This window comes from Pseudorasbora parva, chromosome 17, assembly GCF_024679245.1.
Source record: "Pseudorasbora parva isolate DD20220531a chromosome 17, ASM2467924v1, whole genome shotgun sequence".
Lineage (NCBI taxonomy): Eukaryota > Metazoa > Chordata > Actinopteri > Cypriniformes > Gobionidae > Pseudorasbora > Pseudorasbora parva.
Window position 1 is genome coordinate 41,977,100 of NC_090188.1, and position 27,079 is coordinate 42,004,178.

Consider the following 27,079-nt stretch of genomic DNA (forward strand, 5'->3'; position numbering starts at 1 on the left):
GAATCGAGTCTACATTTAAAATAGGCTAATTGTTTTCTCTCTCTCTCTCTCTCTCTCTCTCTCTCTCTCTCTCTCTCTCTCTCTCTCTCTCTCTCTCTCTCTCTCTCTCTCTCTCTCTCTCTCTCTCTCTCTCTCTCTCTCTCTTCTCTCTCTCTCTCTTTCTCTCTCTCTCTCTCTCCTCCCACAGTCTGATGATTTCTGCTGCTGGGACTCAGTGTGATCATGTGACGGGCTCGCGAGCGCAAGAAGGGCTGGTCGGTAACGGAGGACCGAATGCCAATCTCATTGAGAAAGCGCCTTTATTGAGCGTGAGAGACGAGAGGGACAGACGTTTCTAGTGCTGAACACACACACACATACACACACACAGAGAAACAGACAAGACACAGGAAGCTCTGGGGAACTCGGGGAAAGGGTGCATTTTCACCGCCTCAAGAGGAAGTTGAGGACAAATCTCTCGCTAAAATAAATCTTAAAGAGGGACACCGGGCACGCGGGAGTCGTCTTCGCGAGTAACTTGTGGGATTTATTGGGAATTGTTTATTGAAAGGAGACCTGGCTTTTCTCTCCGCCCGTGTACATTTCATTTTGTTCATTTAATTTCATTTCATCAAACAACTGTCATCCCCAGAATTGCAGTAGCCTTGCAGCAGCAGCGGATTGCGCGTAAAGTCAGAGACAGCAGCCTTTTCAGCGGAAGACTCAGGCACTTGCCCCATACACTTGCATTTTTGTACTCTATTTATTATTTATATTCCAGCCTTTATTTATTTCGGGACTTTTTCCTGTCTATTTTTGGGGGCGTCGGTGGTGATTTCTGTGGAATATGGTTGGGGAAATGGAAACGAAAGAGAAGCCGAAGCCGACCCCTGATTATCTGATGCAGCTCATGAACGATAAGAAACTGATGAGCAGTCTGCCCAACTTCTGCGGGATCTTCAACCACCTCGAACGGCTTCTCGACGAAGGTAATGTTGATGAAGTGACAAAATCCGTGACAAGTGACAAGTCCGTCAAATCCCATCGCATCGCTGGGAACTGCGCGAGCCGTCCGCGCACAGGGCGAAATATGGTTAACTGCAACGATTTATGGCGTCAGTTGTGTTTTTGGTGTCAGACCTTCACCCTCATGCTGTCAATCAATCACACGACGTACACAGCCTTTTAGTTCAGCTTTAATAGCTGCTTAAGTTTGCGCTCGGATTCGGTAGTCGCCACTTCTCCGTTGCGAGAGGGTACCTGTGGCTGGCGGAATGATTTTACAGTCATTCCGTTGGATGTTAATGTAGCCTATATCTCGTTAGAAAATGCCTTTGCGCCGTAATGGGACAGGTTTATGATTGTTTAGGATACTTTCTCTGAGGTAAAAAAAAGACAAATAAAAAATAAGTATAAGTAGAATGTGCCTCTTTAAACTCTTAACAGATTCACACTAGGAGAGATCCATTCATTTCCAAGTGACTGAACTAACAAACGAGAAACTTACTGTCTCCTTCTGGACCGTTGCAGTTTAAAGAGTCATCGCGACACACACACACACACACACACACACACACACACACACACACACGCACGGGGGGGGGGGGGGGTCATTCGCAGTTTATGCCACTGTAAGTGTCAGCATTCACGTAGTTTAGTTTGTCAAATTAGTATTTTAATTATCATGTGCACCATGACACGGTTTAATTGTGGTCCCATAGGAGTCGACTTCTCTGTACTTTGCGGTTAGGAGTGGGAATTTCGTGTCCTGTGGCACCAGGGGGCTCTTGACTAATTCTTTAAAACCTCTTGTACCAATCTCCTGCTGTCAACTTTATAAAGTATTTAATGAGGTTTATATATTTGCTCAAGCTGTGCTCTTTTTCTCAATTAGACTGTTTTATAAATGTATATAATAGCGTCGTAGGCCTATATTGCAAATAAATTTGCCCTAAATGGGAATTTAAAGTGTTCAAAGGATAATAAAAAACAACCTTAAATATCTATCTATCTATCTATCTATCTATCTATCTATCTATCTATCTATCTATCTATCTATCTATCTATCTATCTATCTATCTATCTATCTATCTATCTATCTATCTATCTATCTATCTATCTATCTATCTATCTATCCATCCATCCATCCATCCATCCATCCATCCATCCATCCATCCATCCATCCATCCATCCATCTGGGCCTCCTTTTATTCCTCAGGCAGTTCTGTCAGTGTAGACTGGTTTTCGTTGTTCATTTATTGTGTAATTGTCATGCTTATTTAACACGCATTTTCATTTCTTTTGCTTTATGGAATTTCACTACCAATTGAAAATCGCTTGGGGAAAAAAAAAGTTGTAAAACAAAGCAAATGTAATTTCAGATCGTGGTGCGCTTGTAATAATTTAGAACCTCCTGAGCAAACCTGGGTTTAAATTACATTTATAAAACGCCATCATTGCACACATTACTCTACATTACTGACTCATTACTCATCATTACTTGCTTATTACAGTGTGAGGGAGAGGGAGTCGTCATATTTTTGACACCCTTGAGCGCTACCGCCTTCCCTTGCATAAGTTAGGTAGGTTGGAACTTGGAAGGTTTATATTTGCCGACACGCACCGTTCAAATAACTATTTTTCGTAAGTGAATCATCTGCTCCAAACATGACATTTCAGTGCGACATCCGCAGATAAATACCTGAGGATCTTAAAGATGTTTTTATTTAACAAGGTTCGGGAGGAGCTCGTTCAGATAATTGACACAGGTGGAGAGTGCTCAGCTAATCAACAAAAGAGCTGTATATATACGCAGCTTTCTTACCTCCATTTTGTTGACAGTTTATCAGCATCCCTCCACCACCCCTTCTCCACATTTTGCTCTTTTTAGCTCCATATCACTTACATACAGGGGGGGGTACTCTGAGTCCGAGCTCGACGCCCTCCCCCTGGACAGCACGCCAAATACGCATTTAAATTAACTCTCCATAAATGATATGTAAGTGTGAACTCGTGAATTTATCTATCCCAGTGGACTGACATAAGCCGGATGTCATTGCAAAATGTTATTTGCCTTTTTTTTCCTAAATCTTTTAAAATCACTCTCATTTGTCATTTTAGTCAATATCACAAATACATCAAAATGCGCCTTTTATACACTGTCGTGTTAAACGTGCTTTTCGTCCATCATCATATACCCCTTGGGCATGCCCGCGGCCTGGCTTTACTCTCTGTTCTTTGTGAATTGCAGCAATCTCACAGTCGCTTTCTTGTTTATTTCTTGCCACTCACTTTTACAGCCTCACCCCGGTGGAAACTAGCTGATGTTCGCCTGCGACATTAGCCCTGTAATCAGGACTATGAGGCTGATCCTACCTGCCAACGGGAATAATATTATAAAAATGATACGTTGCAATTACTTAACTTTTTTATGTCAACTGGTTCCACGTATCTGTGTTATGTTGAATTTAATTGACATTGTTTATTTCAGTAAACTAGGTTATTTCAATGGCATTTAGTTGAATCAGGCTAACATTCTTCATTTTGTCCAAAACTATTAACCCCTTGCCCAAATATGAGCACTTTTGAGCTTAGAGCTGAAAGCTGTTTGCGAGCTGTGTGAACACAAATGAGCTGCTGCAGACGAGAGAAAATGAACGTGCGTCTGATAATCTATTCAAAATATAGTTCATAACGGATCGATTATAATGCACTCCTGACATAAATTAAGAAATGAATGTCACTGCAACCCAGTTTTATCATAAACAGTGTTCAAACATCGAAGCTGGAGTCTTTCATCTTTCTGATGATACTGACGTTGTCCAGATAAAGTAATATAGTGTGATGAGCAGTGAAGGTTGAACAATAGTAATCTGAGGCCGTATATGATCTTTGAAACGCATGGGGTTCAGTTCAATTATTCTAAAATTAATATCAAACAAAAACTATAACAAGTAAACCAGTTCAATTACAAATTTAGAAATGTTATCTACGAAGAAAACCTTCTTATTGGCTAGCCAGAAGATGGTTTTGTTACATCCATAGGATTCCCAAAGTAGTTGCTGTTTATCATTAAAACAGCTTTAATTGTTATTAGCAGGTCCTCAGCCCGAGCACAAGCTCTACACTTCCCCACAGTGGTAACCTTTAAAAACACTAACACACACACACACTTTTAAATACAAACAAAAGTCTCTCCATTTTCTCATCTTGTTAAAAATGCATAAAATAGACTGTATTTGAACATTTACTCTCCGAATTCAGCCCGTTTGCAAAGCATGATGGGAAGTGAAAGTCCTGTTTGATTGGGTCACTTGATTGAATCATGTTATTTGAAAATAAAAACATCAAGTTATGTCAGAGAGTAGCGGTTTTATGTCAGTATAACATGAAGCAGTTACATTTGAACCAGAAACCTCATATAACGGTGTTAAATCAAGATGAGTTACTTAAATAAAGTAAACAGCATCGTGCAGTCGTTTTTTTTTTTTTTGAGTGCACTTGCGAAGCATGACTCACGTCATGAGTTTTCACAGCTTTTTATATCGAGAGTTGGTGGGAATCTGGCGTAGAGATGTGTCATGCTGTTTAATGGGATTTTTTTGAGTACTATGCCAGTTAGAGGAGTTTCCACCACCACATTATTATGGGTTTGTCACAGTCTAGCTTGTGCAAATCTGTATTAATAACGCCGTCAAGGAAGCACACACTGAGACAGTGAGCTAGTCTTGTGCTCATGAGAGTCGCTTTCACTTCCACTATTGAACCATTGCAGAACTGATCCCTGACCTCAGATAAACAGGACACGCTGCTCAGATCTGCATGTTAAGAGGGCGTGCAAATGCGTGCATGCATCAGTTGCCTCTTAGAAAACGAATTGCAATTGGTCATGGTTTTTTTTGTGATTTATCAGAACAGAAAATGTGATTCTGGATCCATTGAGAAACGAACGTCGTGTTGTCGCAGCACTGCAACATATGGGCCGAGCGCGTCCCCATTCATAATCTCGGGAGCTTTGTCCCTATAGTGGAACCGTCACCAAAGCGACCCTAAATCACGGCCTTTTGCTGAGCTCAGCTCTATCCTGTCCTTAACGTAAATTACGGCCTGCTGCTCATGCTGGAGCGCTGCATTGATCATACATGAGGATCTTTTCTGGGGAATGGAGAAACAGATGGAAGTGTTGAAAATCTGTGGCACCGTCGATAACCGAGGCAAGCGATAGCTCGGAAGCGCTCAGTGGCTGTGTGTGAGATCGCATGTGTGATATTCCCCATGGGCTGTTGTAATATGCAACAAATCTGGCTCTGTTTGGCTGAGAGTGTGTGAATGTGTGTGTTTGTGTCAGCTTGCATCCATCTCATAATGTGCATTCGTTTTACACTTCCGTTTGTAATATCACATAATCGGATGCAAGCTGTAGCTTGGGAGCACTTTAGATTTAGGCAATTGCTGTCATTATTACTATGAGAGCACCGTTAATTTTTGTAAATTACTGTAATCTCCAGAAGAAAGAAAAAAACATCTAAATGAACCGTTATATCCTCCCATAAATTACTATAATATCATCATCATTTTCTTGAACATTTGGTGCTAGTTTAGTAGTAATAGAGCACTCTCTTTTAAAACACGTCTTAAGGCATATCTTTTTATACAGGCTTTTTTATAATGTGTTTTATTGAGTCTTGACTGCACTTTTTCTGTATATGCGGAGTGTTTGTTGTGTGTTTTGTGTAGTGATATGTATTTTTATTGTGAGGTGACCTTGGGTGTCATGAAAGGCACCATTACATAAAATGCATTATAATTATTATTATTATTATTATTATTATGAATTCAGCATATGTGTGGGATCCTCTGTTGTTATTGTGCCCTAGAGCACTTTACTTAAAGGGATAGTTCTGTCAATTCTGTCATCATTTACTCTCCCTCAAGTTGTTCCAAACCTGCATGAATTTCTTTCTTCTGCTGAACACAAAGGAAGATATTTGGAAGAATGTTTGTATATAAGCAGATTTTGAGCCCCATTGACTACCATAGTGTTTTCCCCCCTACTATGGTAGTCAATGGGGCTAAAAATCTGCTTATATACAAACATTCTTCCAAATATCTTAATTTTCATTTTTGGGCGAACTAACCCGCGATGCTCTGGGAGATTGTCCTTGTAGTCGGTAGTGTTAGACACTTTTAATGAGAAAGCTGTTTAAATGACATTTTAAAACTGCTAAACTATTAACAATATTATTACATTAATCAAATTAAGTGCAGTCAATCATATATCATATTTGCTAAGAAACTCTCCCAAATTGGACTTCAAGCTTGAATTGCATCAGTGATGGGAAAATCCCTTAAATCAGAGAACTGCATGCATGTCAGTGGGCAGGATTTACTGTGTTTTTAAATCACATAAGAAAAAATGCAGTCATCCACCACCCCAATTTCACCTCTATTTCTACGGACTGTTTTGTATTAAATATTAAAATATGCATTAATTTAGTAATCCAAGGGGATTTTAGAGCGTGTGCTGAAGCCAAATATGTCATTTAAATTGAAATGTGAACGTGTGCTACAGTAAAAGTAGCAACAATAGTTTAGTGATTGGGGACGTTATTTAATCCTAATTCAAAATAAAATCTCCAATGATTTTGCCATGGTTTTAACTCAGGTTTTTTTTTAAATATATATACAAACACAGTCAAGCCAAAATGTTCTCACATTATCACCGTTTATTCACTATAGTTTAGTAAATGGTAGGGCTGTCAATCGATTAAAATGTTTCGATTAATCGCATACTGTCATGAGTCAACTCGTGATTAATCGCAATTTAATCGCATATTTTCATCAGTTCTAAATGTATCTTGAATTAATGTTTTACGTTTTTAATACTCTAATCAACATAGGTATGGACAAATGCATGCTTTATGCAAATGTATGTTTATTATTAGCGAAACCATACTCAGAGCATGAAGACTAGACATGTGTCAAAGGTCACAGATGTGTTTCAAAGAACTTCATGTCTCTTAAACCTAAGCTTAAAAATTCAGAATAAGCAGTGATTTCTCTCATTTTAACAATATAAATAAAGGGAGTTTTTACACTGGCAGTTTAAAAACCTGTGAGCGCACCAGCACCACACCATACCTGGAGGAGGTCCATATTACACGAGTAGAAATATAGTGCGGCCCCTTTAAGAGCTGGAATATAGCATAGCCCCTTTAAGAGCTGGAATATAGTGCGGCCCCTTTAAGAGCTGTAATATAGTGTGGCCCCTTTAAGAGCTGTAATATAGTGCGGCCCCTTTAAGAGCTGGTATATAGTGCGGCCCCTTTAAGAGCTTGGATATAGCGCGGCCCCTTTAAGAGCTGGAATATAGTGTGGCCCCTTTAAGAGCTGGAATGTAGAGCGGCCCCTTTAAGAGATGCGAGTTCCCTATTGATCTGCTGGTATTTTGTGTGCGCGTGCCGATCTTTGCCGCGTTTCACGTGAATAGTGTGAAGAACACAGACTCGGGAGCGCTCTTGTCCAGAAATGTAACCTGTGTATTAATTTTAGCCGATTGTAATGTATTTAGTTGAATAAAACACACGTCCTGTATACCTTAAATGGTTTAATGATTTCCCTCAGATATGAGCGAGTGTGAGCTTCAGTGTATCGCGCTCGGACTGCAGAGAATGTGCTCAGTGAAGAAACACACTTTTATTTCGACCTGGAGTCTAATAAAAGTTAAGCAGAAAATATGGTAGCTTATGTAGGCTATAACGTCAGTTGTTTCAGAGTCAGGTTATTGTTAACCCTTTTCTTTCCCTATTAATGTGTGCTGCTGCATCCTTTACGTCTGGTTTAGCTCGACCAATGACCAAGCAATGCTTCATTTAGTTCAGTCTGTGGTGTCAAAGGTCACATTAACAGTTAAAGGACAAACACATCAGCAAAACATGGTCAGCTCAAAGTGTGAATCATTTTGCTCCCACATTTTTATCAATTTGACTGGTAGTCACTGTATGAAGAATATTTGGGTATAATATGTCACAGTTTGCTTTATTTTGCGAACTATAGTGTCCTACACACAAGACTAGTAAAAAGATATATCGGGTGTCTGAATCATTTCTGATTTGACTGTATATATATATATATATATATATATATATATATATATATATATATATATATAGAGAGAGAGAGAGAGAGAGAGAGAGAGAGAGAGAGAGAGAGAGAGAGAGAGAGAGAGAGAGAGATTTGAGACACAAAAAAGTCGCAAGCGAGCATAAATATCCATCCATTCACCAAAACGCGTGTTATTCTGCACCAATAACCAGCACTATTTCTGAAAAATGTTTAAGCATGCACAACACAATCACGAGGAATATTAATAATAATAATAATAATAAATAAAAAACATAATTTGACTCCCCATCATGTCATTCTGAGAACATATATTCTGGGGGCTGGGTTGCTTCATCCCAAATTTGGGACAAATATGACCAACCCAACCATTGGGTTAAAGATCTAATTTAAATCTGACTCTACCTAGCATGTTTTACAATGTACACTCTAGATAATGCTGGGTTGTTTTAACCCAATGTTGTTTCAAATATGGACTAACCCAGCAATTTGGTTGTTTTAACCCAGCGATTGGGTTGTTTTAATCCTGTGGTTGGGTTAAATATTTGCTTAAAACAACCCAACTACAGGGTTAGTCCATATTTGACCCAACACTGGGTTGTTTTTTTACTCAGAATTCTTTAGAGTGTACCCTTCACACATCCGGGGTTCTCAGAAGGGGAAGTAGGAGGTTGGTTAAACTTCAATAGAATTAAATGGAAAATACAACATACATTGAGAAATTGATTAAGGTCAAAAAAATGTCAAATGTGCCATCACTTTAACCCAATGTTGGGTCAAATATGGACTAACCCAGCAATTGGGTTGTTTTAATCCTACAATTGGGTTTAATATTTGCTTAAGACAACCCAATTGCTGGGTTAGTCCATATTTGACCCAACATTGTGTTGTTTTTTACACAGAGTTTTTTAGAGTGTAGTGTTACAGACACTAACTCTGAAATAATGCCAAGGTTATATAACCTAAAGCACAATCTAACATGGCTAGATTTACAATGTTAATATCTGTAGAAATGCATCATCACAGTCTGTATAAAGGGTCCATTGGCCAAAGTCCAAGCGAGCACAAGTGTATTTGATGCACATTATTTGAAGCCCCTTGCCATGGTCAGTGTTTTGAGGGTGGTCTCTCCCGCTCTGAAGGGTAGCGTGGCCTTTAGATATGAGACGCATCGCCTGAGAGCATAGTGAAGCAGGCGTGATGCTCACAGTCTAATGCGTAAACCGCTGCCCCCGTTAGTGCAGATGAATGCCCTCAATGGGCAACAGGAGCAGTCAGCCATGCTAGGCCCTGCTCTCCACGCTGTAATAAAGGTGATGAATTTAATCAGGGGAGCAGCCGGCGCCATCAGTACAAGGCCCATAAGGCAAAGTTGTGCAGCTGACATCCACAGAGAATGGAGTTAGTTACTGTTTGAATAGAGACGGTAATAGAAACAGAGATGTATGTGGGCCTGTAAGGCTCTGTAATGCTCACTGGTCATTCATGGTTTGTAAACCAAATTGTTATTTTATGGTGTCGTAAAAGGTTTTTAAATAACTGACTGCTGCAATGGAGTAACTAGAAGTCGGCGATGTTTAATATTCGAGGCACCTAAATTCGATGTTCAAACATTCTGAATTAAATTTAAGATATGCTTTAGTCTTGAGATGTCGACCACCCACAGACACTGACCGCCTGATGCATATTGCACACAGAAATGGCAAGAGGCGGATGAAATCTGATTGGCTATAGTGCGGTAAAACTTCTGAGAGTCTGGCTGCACCAATCTACCTGGAAACAGTCATGTGTACCAATGAGTGCTTTTAAAGAAGAAATAATTATTGGATTACTGTGCCAAAAAATCCCAGCTTAGTGGCATCAAATCTTTGAAAGATATACAAGATGTCCACAAACATACTGTATTGAGTAATTTCTTTTAAACTTTCTATTCATCAAAGAATAATGAATGGAATTCATCACGATTTACATATATATATATACACATTGATAATAATAAATATTTATTGAGCAGCAAATCAGGATCATGTGACATTCATCATGTATATTTTTTAAAGATTTTATGCCACTAAACTAATATTTTGGCCAATCAAGTAATTAGTTCTTCTTCAAAAGCACTTCTTCAAAAATTATATTTTTAAATATATTCCACTAGAAAGCAGTTCTTCTCAGTTGTACAATACTCACTCTTGAATGTTAGTATATGTCTGTGATATCATTTTGAAAGGACTTTTTTTACTGTCTTTCACATTTCTGCTAATTTCCATTATGTTTCCTCTACACACAGTTGCTGAATCAAAACATTTATTTATTGTTGTTGTTGTTTTTAAAGGCATGTAAACTCAAAGACTTTTATTATCTATTTTAATGATCTGAGTGCATGGTGCAGGTGCTCTTACAGCATGTCCGAATCCACTTTTGCTAGTTTAAACGGGCAAAAAAGGTCAGCATGCCAGGAGCATGTGTAACCCCTACTGTTCGGACCGGGACTCGAACCCGGGTCCCTCAAGATGAGAGTCAGTGAGGTTTACTCGCACAGCAACTACTACTAGCTGGCCTCTGTTACACTCACCCCCCTAAACCTCACTCCCATCCGGGTCACGGTTCCAATGTAACCCCTACTGTTCGGACCGGGACTCGAACCCGGGTCTGCTGGCATTAGAGTCGGACGCTCTAACAAGGAGGCTAAAGGCTGCAACCTCTAGTGTCAGTCGCTAGAGCGTCTCTTGAGGTCAGAGGAGTGAGGTTTACTCGCACAGCAACTACTACTAGCTGGCCTCTGTTACACATGGTCCAAAAGAGTTGTCTCCTAAATCATCATGAGTCATGAGTGTGTTTTAAGCATAACGTGCACTAAACCAATCAGTCTCATCTCCCTTTCCCTTTAAAAGCCAGTTGCGTTCAAGCCATGGCTTCTCCAGAGAGGAATCCTTTGATTGACTTCTGTCGTGTATTAACTTTAGAGCAGGTTTGTGTTGGTCAATGGTCAGTCGTTTTCAGTTCCTCCAGAGAGCAACACACCAACAATGCTCCTGAACACACCTGGTTTTCAGACAGTATTTCCGCTCTTCCGGTTATGATTATGAGGTAAAGCAGCTCTGTTTATCATATTAGATGCATTTAAGTGTGTTGAAAATTATGTTATGGCGTTACTCCGTGCGTTCACTTATTCACACTGCTAAGAGTAAAGCACTCCTGCCAAATAAAACAAAACCGACTTCCTCAGACGCTATGCTGACACGTCCCAGTTCATTGGTTAAAATAGCAATTTTCTCACAATTTACAAATAGCTGGAAACATTTGGGATATTGTAGGTACTCAACTGAACAAAATATATAACACCGGCCTAGTGGTTTTTGGATATTTTACTGCAAAAATACTACATAGTGCACCTTTAACAAGACGGGTCTTATCGTCCCTCTCATCAGGAGCATGTTTGGTCTGTTAAACAAATCTCAGAAGCCTCGTTGACAAATACAGCGATCATATCAGACTTCTAGTTACCCAGTGAAACAGCACTATTACATAACAGCTGGTTTATCACTCTCCAGACAGGACAAGCACTAACAGCGGCCATTAATCTCTCACACAAATTCACATCTAACAACAAAATCTGACATGTGCTGCTAATCACACTCAGAGGACCAATTTGAATGACTTTGCCTTCTAAAACTTCAATACAAGGCTCTTCCTTGAAAGCTCCTTAGAGTTCCCATGAGGACTGGAGAAGCCCATGCTCCACTGACAATTAGTCTAAGTGGCCACATTCATCACCTAATTGGAGCAATTAATTAATCCTGAGGAGTTTTACTGGGGTCAAAGTCAATTTATCCAGAATTAACTTCTTTAGGACTCTGTCTTTATTTGTAAAGTAGCTGTCCTTGGATACTTTACAATTCCTCTCACTTTGTGGCATTAGAGGAAGAGGAAATGAGCTGTGCACTCGTTAGACACTAGAGACGGAGAGAGACACTAGAGGGACGCGGTATTACTTATTGAATTCAATGTGTTTAGTATTGTATGGTTTAATATAATATATTATGTAAAAAGATCAGGGCAAATATGATTTCTCATGTCATGACCCCTTAAAGAAAAAATGTCATTCTTCCGTTTTATTTCTCAAATGTTCTCTTTCGAAACATCTTTAATTAAGCATTAAATTAAATAAAAGGCTTCTGTGTTGTCTGATTTTTTAGTATTAAATTCAATAGGCTGCACTTTTAAGTGCAAATAGTGGCCAATACAGTAATAACAACATATTAATTGTATTTGATTATATTTATTAAAATCATAAATGAAAACTGCTTTATTAGGACATTACTTGTCCTTTACATTACCTCCCCTACATCTACTCCTAACCCTCTGCATTAAACACTTTACTCCCATATATTAAATACATATTAAAGCTTGCGCTTTACTCTTTATGCCGTTGCTCGTGTTCTCAGACTGGTTTCTTTTGTACTTTTATATGGCTCAATCAGCCAAGTTAGTGTAAATATGACTCTATTTTCTGAATTATCAGTATTTCAACACTGATAAATATTAACAATAAGAGTTTTTATTTTATTTTATTTTTTACTTTTAAATAGCAAGCATCCTGTGAGTTAGGAATAGGATATTTCTTGGAACTTGTTGCCACGGTAGTTTCTCAATAACTAAAAGTTCCCCTAGGGCCTTTTTCTGGTGGCATTCGCACAGTACTGTAAAATGTTATTAGCTAGACTTACTTGAAAAAAGCATGCACACCGATAAAGAAATACACATAAAGTGAAGTAGTTCACTTAGACAAAAGTTGTAGCAAGTAAGAGAAAGCCTGGAGTACTGACTATATATAGTCTGTATAGCCACCACCGTTGTGTTTTGATGCTGAATGTTGAAGTCTGTGTGTAACTCAAGCACGGTCAACTGCAAGATATTGTTACAAATATAGAGGGATTATATCAATCCAATTAAGTTTCACAGGTGTTCATGACATAAATAAGCACTAAAATATCATTTGATTAAAAGCAACTTAAGTGTTAGCACTAAAACTCTCATTATATGACAAATAATCCATAGATTCATTATAAAAGGTGGCCTTAATTTCAGACAAAATCATTAACTAAATTGAATGAATCAGTCAACAGCTAGGATACATTTTAAAAGCAATCTTTTTATTACTCATCTTCCTTTGAAACCAGATAACTGGGATTTCTTTTTGCATCGCTGCATCAATAGGAAGAGAGTTATAATAATAGGAATGCTCCAAATGGCCAACCAAAGTGGACACAGTGATCACCATAATGGTGTAAAGGTTTTTTTTTTTTTTTTTGCCTGACAAAACAGCACTCAAACCATTTTAACATTGACTCAATATTTGCACGCTATGTTTTGTGGTTGCTAAACTGATGCAATATGTTGAGTCAGGGCCGTAACGACCAGAGACATTGAGGACAAGACCCCCAATAATTACAAATTGCCAAATTGTCCCCCCCAATATTTACACATTTTTGCAAGGCTCTCCTACACTCCATTACGCAGCGCTCTGTATGTTAGCATGACAAAAAGGTTTTAAAGTGACATTTTTAGTCTGGTCTTCCTCAGTATTCTAACATCACGTAAAAATGATTGAGAAGGCCGATTAAATTAAAGTAGGCGGGGCTTACATTCTTTTTTGGCTCTTCACACAGACGATTGCTGTTGTAGAGACTAATATTTCCGGTAAAAATCGAAAAAACAAAAACGTGTCCCTGCTCTTAATACACAATCATTAAAGATCTTTAATTATAATTTTTTTAATAAAGAAAAAAAAACATGAGGGTGGATTAGAACCTGGAACCTTTGACATGGTTTACAAAAAATGTAAGACCAGTAAGGAATTCAGATGTTAATATCTATCAGATCTATGTTTTTATTAATTAACGGGAATCTATTTTGAATTAGAATCTATTTCACGCAAATAAAGGCAAATATTACTTGCAAATAGTCCCAAAACGATTATTTAATTAGACCTAGAATTTAGTTTACTGTTCTGTTTCTTTATGCTTTATAAAAACAAAACAAAATTGTCATCCCCCCCAATGTTCAAGACATGGTTATGGCATTGCGTTGAGTATCCTGCATGGTTTACTATTTGTACAGCACATGGCATGTAGAGCTTTCTAGTCCAACACTGACGAGCTTCCAGCTCAGTTAGGTTTCTGCAAGTTCAGTTGTCATTTTGATTCTTTCAATGTCACTTTGATCTGGATCCACGCTGAGACTGTTCACTATTTGATAACTAGGCTGTGAGTTTGCAGGCGGTTGCAGGAAGATATTTCTGAGGCGAGTTGCTGCATGCCAGAGACACTAAGTTTAGTCCAATTGCAGCTTTTTGCATTGCTTACGCACTACACAGTGATATTTTGAGATGCTCTGAAAGTAAAGGTGACTGTGCATTGAACAGACGTGACTAAGATTTATAAAGTTGGCATCAGAGCGTTGGTCATGCTATTTCAGGTGGGCATGATTTCCTTCTGAATATCCTCATTTCCTGTCACAAGATAACTTTGAAGGGTGATTAAGTGACACACAGAGAGACTGTCATCCGCCAGTACTTGATGTACCAGACAACAGGGGCCACGGGGTCATCGTGTCACAAAGTCATGTGCCCCAATTCTCGTCGCTCAAGAGCAGCGGCAGTTCATTTGAAGGAGAAATCAATCACATGACAACCCCCCTTCCATTCCTGCTTCCATCCGTTACTCTATATATCATTGGGGATTATTATGGCCGGCTTCCTGTGATGCCGTCATTATTAGTGAATACATCAGCGTTGAGCTTTATAATGCATTCACATGCCTCATTTTAAAAGCACTCTGTGTAATTGAAACTGTTTCTCACAGACTGCTGACTAAGTCTCGGGCTCGCCGGGAGACTGGGTGAGAGCAGAATGTGAATTGAATCTACCTACATGGACAGAGTCGTATTGATTTCAAAGTAAGAGGGTGAATGAAAAGGCAACATCTGAGCTCGTTTATGTCAATAGATTTTGGTCTCCTGTCGTTCCTTTTTCTTGCCTGTTGCCTCCGAGAGCGAAATCCTATAACCTGAAATAATTCATATTCCAGCGAGATGGTGCGTGAGATCTAATGTGTTAATCAAAAGGTCTTTTTCTGGTTATTTAACTTTACCTGCATTTAAATGCAGGGTATGCCGCTATTAGGGGTGTTCGCAGACCTTGTTGTTATTATAGATGGCCGCTTACGAGCCGAGACAGCTAGTTAATTCATTTTTTATATTATCTGCTTCATAAAATTATTAACCAAGTGACATCTGCATACCGGTGTTATTTTAGTATTACTATTATAGTTTTTATTGATATTTTGAATTAGGTTTTATTCTTTTACTTTAATTTTAATTAAATACCCCCTTTGGTGACAATCAACTTTTTAATGTTGTTTATATGTGTATGGAGTGTCTTTAATATAACTTCAATTTCAATAAGTCAACACCATTGCTGAATATTTTCTCCTTAATGATGTGATGTAAACTGCAGTGAACCAAACATAGACTGTAAAAAAAAAAACAGACGTAGTGTCCGTGACATCACTCATAGGATTCTGAAGAGCAGTTTTGAAGCGTAAAGTCGGGTCGAGCTGGCCGTCGCCATCTTGCCATCATCGCGCATCACTCCGGATAACAGAAAATGGCCAGAGAGGCGGGACGTGGGCGGAGCTTAGGTGATGTGATGACTAACAGACAGCAGACAAACGGCAATCCACCTGTCACTCAAAGGGGCCACGCCCAGGGGCGGAGCGGGGGGGTGGCTAATGGGGCTTAAGCCCCGAATGTTTTGTCAAAAGCCCCGAATCTTTTGGTAAAAAAAAAAAAAAAAACATTAATTTTGTTTCTTTTCCTCTCAGTCTTTCAGACTGGAGCGGCAAAAAATGAAACAAAAGCTCCTTTACCGTGTGTGTGGCGGTCGGCAATGCGTCGCACACATAGACTGTTGCAAAATCCCCAGCTTGTTTGCCAATGCCAACTGCCAATAAAAACTAACGAAGAAGAATATACATCTTCTTCTTCGTCGTTGTCATCAGGGATTGGCGGGCTTTTGTATTTCACCGGCGTCGTAGTTAACATGGACACTATACACATTTTTTTTTAAAAGGAACAGTAAACCTCACCGGCCAGAGAGAGATTCTGCGTCAGACGAAAGTGTTACAGGTTTGTGAATCCGCTGTTTTAACACTTGAGTTACATGACTGTATTGCTTGCTAGCTAGAGTTACGTTGAAGATTAACGTTAGGTTTTACTTATTAAGGCGAGACACGACAGGTGAAAACAAAGTCAATTTTGAGATTTTGGGCCAGTTTACTCCCTTAACATGTAAGCTTTCATGTCACAATAAAAAAAAGGCAACATTACACATTTAAGGGTGTTATTTCATTATATTTTGTCACCGTGCGCCTTTAGATTTCTACCTGAAATCATCCAAAGTTATTCTAACGCGAGCTCCCGTGCCGTCTCCATTCACAGAAACATGTCATGCCTGGTATCATTATAAAGCTCTGTCTCACACACAGCGCTGTCTAATCCAAATATGGGCATTTCCTTTGTAGAACTAACCAACCGCGAAAGTTTGCAGCCGAAAACAACATCTGATTGGTCATGTATTCTGATGTATCAAATCTGTCAGCTAAGCACAAAGTAAACCAAACTGAACTCTAAAGATTAGTAATGATGTTTACACCAAATTCCAATTTCACCTATGCAGGCTAACTTAAAAATAGTCAGATAATGGTTGCCTTTTTTATTTGCCAGGGGTTAAAATTAGTCATCCTTAACATGTTTGGTGTTTTGGATTCACTACAGCTGGAGAACAGTTAAATACCAAACAGGTTGTAGGCTCTACTGGGTGAATTGTTTTTTTTTTTTACTAACTTATTTTCCCAGATAGTATATAGATTTTTAGGCAGTCTATTATCTCAAACAGCCTGAAAAATAGTGCATTTAGCTGATGTAAATGGAAAAAAATCTCCCCGGGGGAGTATACCCCCGGACCCCCCTAGGTTTGGGCTAAGCCCCGAATGTTTACATCGTCTGGCTCCGCCCCTGGCCACGCCCTTAATTATACAGAGCTTTAAGGCTTTATATAATGTAAACAAACGAGTTATAAAAAAAAATCACCCCCTCACAGTCATCATGAAGGGCAAAATTAGCCCTATAGATCAAAACCACAACTTGTAACAGGCTGTAAACATGTTTTTTTTCTGCTGTAAAGTTGGGCATTTTAACATGAGCTCAATGAGATTCTGCTGTTCTGGAGCCGCTCTAGTGGCCAGTCGATGAGTTGCAGTTTAAGTCACTTCCGCACTGGCTTGAAGAGAAGATGGGGGAGGTTGCCGCTTGAAATCAAATAGCTGGTGTTTGATGTGATGTCACAAACTACCTTGTAACCATGAGGGGGGCACGCATTAGCATATCATTATCTGTTCTCTGAAGCATTGGACAGAGTCTCGAGAAGCCAGGTTATCACCTTCTATTTTTCTGTTGATATGAAAAATCTGGGCCATTTAGCAATATAGCGGGTGAATTATGTATATGATGTATAATGTTATGATGAACTATATGCCTTTCTCCACGGACGTTTTATGATGTTTGAAGCATTTCTAAGGATGGTGATTTTCAGAAGGCAGAGTGAGATGAGAGAACGGAAACATGGTTTGAATAACATTAGCAACACATTATTAGCTGTTTGATAATGTAGCTAATCCTATGAACTGCCGATATGTGTCTGACGTTATAAAGAGCGATACCATTGTACAGCGTTTGCTAACTTGAGTAAAGTTGAGCGAGTGGATCTCAGAGCTGGTGTGAGTGAGTGGAGGCGGGATCGTTTGTATATTCATGAGTCCGCATATACTACATGAAGAAACAGTGTAGAGTTACATTCAAGCTATTATAAGGCATGTTTTTTGGTGATCAAAGATGAGCTTTAAGCTATATGATTTTTGACTGGGGACTTTAAAGTTTTAGTAATGTAGTAATGTTCTTAAAAAAAAAAAATTCATAGGTTTCTTAAGAACAGGTTTTGCCAGTACGTATCCCAATCACCCTGAATTAATCTAATGTATTAACATTTGTACATATTTATGTGCTGCTTGAAGTACAGTATTCAAGGACTTTCTGGGGCATCTGCTCTCCTGTTTCCGCCATTATTAGTGGTTCCTAAAAACCCATACTGGTCAATCAGCTGTTAACATTGTCCTAAATAGCAGATGTCTTGAGCTGTTCTGGTAAAAGGATCCAGTTATCTTGTTTTCCACCTTATCATCATGTCAGCATGTTGGTCTTGCTCAGGCCTTTGCTGTTGTTGTCATTTGGCTGTTTTTTTTTTGTTCAGTCTGCTCCAGATTCGACGGTAACGCTTGGTCAGATTTGAGAATTGTTGCTGCTCGGGTAGCAAAAGGAGATTGATGTGTTTACCTTTCGTCAGCAGCACAAAGTTCAAGGTACGGGAGAGACGTTTAATTGAATCTAGCCTCTTCCGAATAATTTTCAAATGTTCTGGGCTAGGGACCAAGCAGATGCCTTTTAAAGGACACGAACGGGACCATCTAAAGTGCCATCCATTAGACTCTTCTGTTAAATATAGATAAAGAGCAATTCAGGCCATCTGAGAAATGATCGATTCCCTTACCTACTTACCGTGATTTATCTCGTACCCTTTGCACACCAAATGTGCATTTTAATTCTTCGTTAAAGGCTAATGGCTCTCGCAGGTTTTAATTTAATGTCAGTACGGAGCCAAAAATGTCCCTGTTAATAGCATCGTCACACTAAAGCCATAACTGCCCTTGATTTGTTAGATCTGGGCCTGCTCATGTATACTGTAGATTTACAGTTTCACTGTAATGCATTTGTCATACCCCTCTAGGAATATAATAGTGTTTCACACTGAAAATTCAGCATGGATCTGGCTTTTTATAAAGGGTGAGATGTTGAAGCTAAAAAGTCATGTTTTCAGCATAAATGTGACCTTCCGTTCCAAGAGCATGTGATGTATGTGGCTGTTCATTCTCTTAAATTAACCTATTAACTCCTTACCATCTTGTCCCGTGACAGCGCAAGACAATTAGGTGACAGCCAATCAGAGAGGCCAGTGTGGAGAGGGTTAGTTTTGTGCTTCACTTCATTTGTTAACTGATATATGAACAACGCTGAGACTGTGTGTACCTGTCATCTGATGTACTGTCCATCTCTGAAAAGACAGCCGCAGTCAGCAGCCTTGTTCTCATCTCATTGCCCAGGTGCTTTGAGCTCTTCATACAAATTGAATGTCTCAGTAGCACAAAAATATTATGTAGACTCAACCCTTTGATAACTCATGCTTTCTCAGTTTTTCAGTATTTTTAAAGGTGCAGTGTGTACATTTGAGCAGTATCAAGTGGTAAGGTTTTTAATTGCAATCACCCACTGCTCTAGCCTAGAAATATAGACGCACCCTAGCGGCAGCAAATTTAATCCGCGAGTGTCGTCTAGCAACTCTCAATACCCTTCTGAGCTGTAATCGCCTAACTCTTGCCGGGCCAATCACATCGTGTATAGAGTCGGTGGGCGGGGCCATAATGACGACTGCCGAGTTGCGTTTGCGTGCTTCTAGTAAACACAGAAACTGGCGAACGGCGGCGGTCTTTCGAATCAGCTTTGACCGCGACTCTGGAAGAAGGGAAGATGTGTTCAGAGTTTTGCCAACCGGATACGGCGAATGTTTAATCTATCAACAAGCTCTGCTTCACCTTCGTTGCTCTGGTTGGTTGTAGCGCTATCCTATCGCGTGCAGAGGGAGTTTGAAAGACAACCGTTTATCCGCCCCTCGGATTGAGCTGTCAATGGTGAGTTTCCAGACCAAACATCTTGATGTGGGTCTGGCTTGTCAGGCTACCACTGCTCACCCCTCCCTTTCAAAATTTAGGAGAGGCTACGGTGGCTGACACAGGAAAAAGTGGTCATTGTTGGGGAAAGCAGAAAGTAACTAGTGCTCTGTACAGAGGTTTGTCCATTTAAGGCACCTGTAGAAACATGACAGCTCAAAATGGCTATTTCACTGTAAGGGAACCCGTGGTGTATGGAGATAGAAATGGCTCATTCTAAGGTCATAAAAACATAACAGTTCATTATGTATGTGTTGGTAAAGTTTGTGTTAAGCCCCGTTTCCACCACAGGAACTTTACCCAGGAACTAGGAACTTTGGGTGGTGCTTTGTGTGTTTTGACCGCAGGAACCAGGGTCTAAATGAAGTTCCGGGTAAATATTTCCCCCTCCAAACGGCCCTGCTCGCGAGGTAGTACTTTTTCAAAGTTCAGGAACTTTCGAGGGCGGGACTTGGGCGCTGAACATGCTGATTGGTTGAGCTGACGCAGCATTTTATTTCAACCGGCATTTTTAAAAGTCTTTTGCGAGGTTCGTTCTGCGTTCAGTAAATATCAGTCTTGCTCTCTGTCTGGTGGCGCGCGGTCGTCTCAGCCATCTCACGTGCAATGTCCGTAATAGCTGATAATAATATACATTGTCATTTTAAATCTAGCTTTACAAGCTTTCTGAATATGCTGCATGCTGCCGAATCTGCATATTAGTGCTCTTTTCTGTCGTTGTTAATTACCTCTTTAGTAAACCTATACATAACCAGCAAAAGCAGCAAAGCTTGAATCTCTTCCATACTCGTTATTAATTTTTTTTCACCATGTAAACGACCTGACCGATTACTTTTAAGTGTGTGTCCTTACATGACGTGACGGCGCGCGCCGCGCTCATGTTGACAAGAGAGGAAAGTACATTTTTCTGAGGGGTAAACTTTTTATTTCGTGAGTTATGAAGATAATGTTGGAGTAATGACACAGCGTATATTGCCTCGGGCAGTTTTTACTTTAACTGCGCCTGACAGAAGATTTTTTATTCTGAGATGATTATTACACTTTACAACAAATAGCTATAAATAATACTGTATTAGTCCTGGTGGCCGTTAAGAGTTGCTATGGCTACAGTAAACACACTCCAGCTGCTGGAGAAAACAGCGTTGACATTTTTGGTGCGGCAGACAAACTGCATGTGACAAAATGATTGCGATTGAAAGTCATCACATGTAAACACCAGATCGGTTTAGATAACGTCTCATGTAAACAGTCCACTAAACCTTTCAATCGGTACACTTAAAATTGATTACTGTCCTTCACTGATTTGGAGGAGCAGTCGCGCGCAGTCCTACATCACCGGACTAATTTGCCTAATCTTCTCGGAACTTTAGATCGCGATCGAAACGCAGACAGCTGCAGGTCTGGGGGGGAGAAAAGTTCCTGTAAAAAAGTTCCTGGTACAAATTGTTCCGGGTAATTTTGGTGGAAACGGGGCTTATGTTGTGTAGCGGAGTTTGTGTTGTTGAAGGTTAAGTTTAGGGTTGGGTACTGAAACCGCAGATTTCGGTTCCTCATTTTGGTGCCGCCCACTTAAGTCCGAACGTGCTTTCGCGCTTTGGCTGGCGCTGAGTCAGAGACAGACCCGCTCAGCGCTCGTCACATATCATTAAGATTCAGTGTTTTCAACCACATAATGTTTATTTACGTTTCAGACATTTAAATGGACAGAACTACTAGAAACAACACACACTTATGTCTATGGAATAACAATCATTTCAGACAGTTATAATTTGACTGTGTTTTATTCATATCAAATAACGTTACACATTATATAAGTTACTCTATTCTTCTCCGAGTTCACTGGTCACTTACTTTCATGTGTTTCGTGACACGAGGATGAATTTACGTGATGTAAATCCGACAGATCCGATTCGCTGAGGTGCAAACTAACATGGCGGCGCCCATCGCGCATTATAGATCAACTAACATGATCATTATGACAAAACACATTCACTTACACATATTTAGTCTGAGTAAGTTGTGTATAGAGCTTTGATGTGGTGTTAAAGTCTGAGTTTGTTGTGCATAGAGCTTTGATGTGTTGTTAAAGTCTGAGTTAGTTGAGTAGTAGAGCTTTGATGTGTTGTTAAAGTCTGAGTTAGTTGTGTATAGAGCTTTGATGTGTTGTTAAAGTCTGAGTTAGTTGAGTAGTAGAGCTTTATGTGATGTTAAAGTCTGAGTTAGTTGAGTAGTAGAGCTTTATGTGATGTTAAAGTCTGAGTTAGTTGTGTATAGAGCTTTAATGTGATGTTAAAGTCTGAGCTAGTTGTGTATAGAGCTTTGATGTGATGTTAAAGTCTGAGTTAGTTGTGTATAGAGCTTTAATGTGATGTTAAAGTCTGAGCTAGTTGTGTATAGAGCTTTGATGTGATGTTAAAGTCTGAGTTAGTTGTGTATAGAGCTTTGATGTGATGTTAAAGTCTGAGCTAGTTGAGTAGTAGAGCTTTGATGTGATGTTAAAGTCTGAGTTAGTTGTGTATAGAGCTTTGATGTGATGTTAAAGTCTGAGTTAGTTGTGTATAGAGCTTTGATGCGATGTTAAAGTCTGAGTTAGTTGTGTATAGAGCTTTGATGTGATGTTAAAGTCTGAGTTAGTTGTGTAGAGAGCTTTGATGTGATGTTAAAGTCTGAGTTAGTTGAGTATAAAGCTTTGATGTGATGTTAAAGTCTGAGTTAGTTAAGTATAAAGCTTTGATGCGATGTTAAAGTATGAGTTAGTTGAGTATAGAGCTTTGATGTGGGGCCTGTACCATGATGGTAGTTTAACAAACTCAGGGTTAAAGGATTAGTTTCGAGTTGACAAAACCAAACCATTGTTTTAAGGCTTTGTTGGTCCCATGATGCTGATCATCAGCTTTCTTTGTCAACTCAGGCTTTGATCCTGAGTTCAGGAGTTTAGCTGTGACATCAGCAGTGAACAGCCAATCAGACGCTGTGGAACTGAGATTCACTTCTCGCGAGACAAGCAGTGAGATTAATTTCTCTCTTCTGCAGAATATTGCATGATTGAAAATATTAAGAATTAAAAATAAAATAAAAACACTGCAAGAAGAAAGCTGTCTATGAAAGAGGACAACTTAAAGAAAAAATAGAATACGTCAATGCAGGAAAAAGTTATGAAGTTAGTTTAGTTGATATAGAGAACATTGAACATTTAAGCTCAGTAAGCTTCTTTTTTTAAAGCTTATTCATATGACTTTATGCAGGTGATGTTATTTATATGACTTATGTATTAATTTAAACAAAGTATTAATGATTGATCAACTAAAATGATAAATGTGTAATTGATTAGAGGTATAATAATTACATAAATTATATCTAAATCATTCAAAATTATTATTTTTTTTATAAATAAGCATTGTTAAAAGCCAGACGCTTTAGTCTTTTAAAACCATTTGCTATGCAGTTACCTTTAATTTGGAGCAGAAACAGGGGGAGTGACTTTATTGCATCAGAGGTGTGTCCCTTTACTCACAGCTGATTGGCCCAGTGTCAGTTTGAGATCTCTTATCCAGAACATAACCTGCCCCAGATCAGGTTAGCTGTGGAGAGTAAGTTACTATAGCGATGAACACAGCTAAAAGCCAAACCACTTTAATGGTACCTAAAACCCAGGATTGGCACAAACTAAGCTTAAACAAATCTGGCTAGCCAGCTAAACCAGCTTCATGGTACAGGCCCGTGATGTTAAAGTCTGAGTTAGTTGTGTATAGAGCTTTGATGTGATGTTAAAGTCTGAGTTAGTTAAGTATAAAGCTTTGATGCGATGTTAAAGTCTGAGTTAGTTGAGTATAGAGCTTTGATGTGATGTTAAAGTCTAAGCTAGTTGTGTATAAAGCTTTGATGTGATGTTAAAGTCTGAGTTTGTTTTGTATAGAGCTTTGATGTGTTGTTCAAGTCTGAGTTAGTTTTGTATAGAGCTTTGATGTGTTGTTCAAGTCTGAGTTAGTTTTGTATAGAGCTTTGATGTGTTGTTCAAGTCTGAGTCAGTTGTGTATAGAGCTTTGATGTGTTGTTCAAGTCTGAGTTAGTTGTGTATAGAGCTTTGATGTGTTGTTCAAGTCTGAGTCAGTTGTGTATAGAGCTTTGATGTGTTGTTCAAGTCTGAGCTAGTTGTGTATAGAGCTTTGATGTGATGTTAAAGTCTGAGTTAGTTGAGTATAGAGCTTTGATGTGATGTTAAAGTCTGAGTTAGTTGAGTAGTAGAGCTTTGATGTGATGTTAAAGTCTGAGCTAGTTGTGTATAGAGCTTTGATGTGATGTTAAAGTCTGAGTTAGTTGAGTATAAAGCTTTGATGCGATGTTAAAGTCTGAGTTAGTTGTGTATAGAGCTTTGATGTGTTTTTAAAGTCTGAGTTAGTTGTGTATAGAGCTTTAATGTGATGTTAAAGTCTGAGTTAGTTGTGTATAGAGCTTTGATGTGATGTTAAAGTCTGAGCTAGTTGTGTATAGAGCTTTGATGTGATGTTAAAGTCTGAGTTAGTTGAGTATAAAGCTTTGATGTGTTGTTAAAGTCTGAGTTAGTTGAGTATAAAGCTTTGATGTGTTGTTAAAGTCTGAGTTAGTTGAGTATAAAGCTTTGATGTGATGTTAAAGTCTGAGTTAGTTGTGTATAGAGCTTTAATGTGATGTTAAAGTCTGAGTTAGTTGTGTATAGAGATTTAATGTGATGTTAAAGTCTGAGTTAGTTGAGTATAAAGCTTTGATGTGTTGTTAAAGTCTGAGCTAGTTGTGTATAGAGCTTTGATGTGATGTTAAAGTCTGAGTTAGTTGAGTATAAAGCTTTGATGTGTTGTTAAAGTCTGAGTTAGTTGAGTATAAAGCTTTGATGTGTTGTTAAAGTCTGAGTTAGTTGAGTATAAAGCTTTGATGTGATGTTAAAGTCTGAGTTAGTTGTGTATAGAGCTTTAATGTGATGTTAAAGTCTGAGTTAGTTGTGTATAGAGATTTAATGTGATGTTAAAGTCTGAGTTAGTTGTGTATAGAGCTTTAATGTGATGTTAAAGTCTGAGTTAGTTGTGTATAGAGCTTTGATGTGTTGTTAAAGTCTGAGTTAGTTGAGTATAAAGCTTTGATGTGTTGTTAAAGTCTGAGTTAGTTGAGTATAAAGCTTTGATGTGATGTTAAAGTCTGAGTTAGTTGAGTATAAAGCTTTGATGTGATGTTAAAGTCTGAGTAAGTTGTGTATAGAGCTTTGATGTGTTGTTAAAGTCTGAGTTAGTTGTGTATAGAGCTTTGATGTGTTGTTAAAGTCTGAGTTAGTTGAGTAGTAGAGCTTTGATGTGATGTTAAAGTCTGAGTTAGTTGAGTAGTAGAGCTTTGATGTGATGTTAAAGTCTGAGCTAGTTGTGTATAGAGCTTTAATGTGATGTTAAAGTCTGAGCTAGTTGTGTATAGAGCTTTAATGTGATGTTAAAGTCTGAGCTAGTTGTGTATAGAGCTTTAATGTGATGTTAAAGTCTGAGCTAGTTGTGTAGAGAGCTTTGATGTGATGTTAAAGTCTGAGTTAGTTGTGTATAGAGCTTTAATGTGATGTTAAAGTCTGAGCTAGTTGTGTATAGAGCTTTAATGTGATGTTAAAGTCTGAGCTAGTTGTGTATAGAGCTTTAATGTGATGTTAAAGTCTGAGCTAGTTGTGTATAGAGCTTTAATGTGATGTTAAAGTCTGAGTTAGTTGTGTATAGAGCTCTGATGTGATGTTAAAGTCTGAGTTAGTTGTGTATAGAGCTTTGATGTGATGTTAAAGTCTGAGTTAGTTGTGTATAGAGCTTTAATGTGATGTTAAAGTCTGAGCTAGTTGTGTATAGAGCTTTAATGTGATGTTAAAGTCTGAGCTAGTTGTGTATAGAGCTTTAATGTGATGTTAAAGTCTGAGTTAGTTGTGTATAGAGCTCTGATGTGATGTTAAAGTCTGAGTTAGTTGTGTATAGAGCTTTAATGTGATGTTAAAGTCTGAGTTAGTTGTGTATAGAGCTTTAATGTGATGTTAAAGTCTGAGTCAGTTGTGTATAGAGCTTTAATGTGATGTTAAAGTTACATTTGTTTTCTACAAGTTTTTAATGGGTTGCATTTGTTTTCTACAAGTTTTATCAAAACTGGGTTATCGAGATAGTTATGTAGAACATTTCCATGATAGATGGTTTTATTCAAAGTAGTTTCATTAAAGCTTTAGATTTAATCATGTATTCCCTTGAACCCATGACCTTGACATTGGTAGCACCATGCCTTAGTGTTACAGAGTTTTGAGTTAGATTTGAGATATTTATGAAGGGCTGAGTTAGATCTTGAGGCACTGTTGAAGGGCTCAGTGTGTGTAGTAGAGTTTTGAGGTGTTGTTGAAGGACTGAGCTAGTTATATACAAAAGTTTTGAGGTGATGTTGAAGAGATGTGCTGCGGGATTTTGAGGGATCATATAAGGGCTGGGTTAGTTGTACAGCATGATTTTGCTGCGAGTTATTAGGATTTGGTAGTTCTGAGAAAGAGCCTGGAGGCATGCGGCGCATGTTTGTGTGACAGAGGAGCCCATATGCTGGCCTCAGTATGGAGCCCAGCTGAATCTCGCTCCTGCTGCATATTAGCTTAGTAGCACTCACCGCTAAGAACCATCATTTCCTCTGTGTCAGCACCTCCTGAGGCAGCACACACATACACACATATACTCTCTCTTTTATAAATGTGCCTAAGCAGCACACACATTCACACCGGAGTTGCCCCGAGGCCTTGGGCTGCCTTTTCTGGCTGATGGGATAAACCCCTTCCCCCTTACGTTTATTTAAATGGCACCAGTAGCGTTCTGAAAAGGAAGGTGCTGCCTTGCACTTTTAAATAGGGCAGAAATCATTACATACAACAGAGCAAGTAGACAGATCTAGGATTTTTAACACACAAGGGCATTTACACAAGGGACACGGCCACAGATAAATGAACATGCAAATTCATTATAAAGTATCCACTCCTGGAACGAGATGCTGCTACAGTTTGAATCTTTCCTGGTATTTTTATCTCACTATATTGGATAACAAACTCAATATTTAAAAGTGTA

The 27,079-nt window shown here is 38.9% G+C and overlaps 1 protein-coding gene across 4 annotated transcripts in view; it reads left to right on the forward strand.

Moving 5' to 3' along the window:
* Nucleotides 1–232: 232 nt before the first annotated feature.
* The window catches only part of LOC137045523 (KH domain-containing RNA-binding protein QKI), a 213,995-nt gene continuing 187,148 nt past the window's right edge, over nt 233–27,079 (forward strand). For all 4 annotated transcript variants that reach the window (XM_067422205.1, XM_067422207.1, XM_067422206.1 and 1 more), the window contains exon 1: nt 233–968. In XM_067422205.1, coding sequence (XP_067278306.1) covers nt 827–968 — 142 coding nt within the window. In that variant the 5' untranslated portion in view covers nt 233–826. The remainder of the gene's footprint in view (nt 969–27,079) is intronic.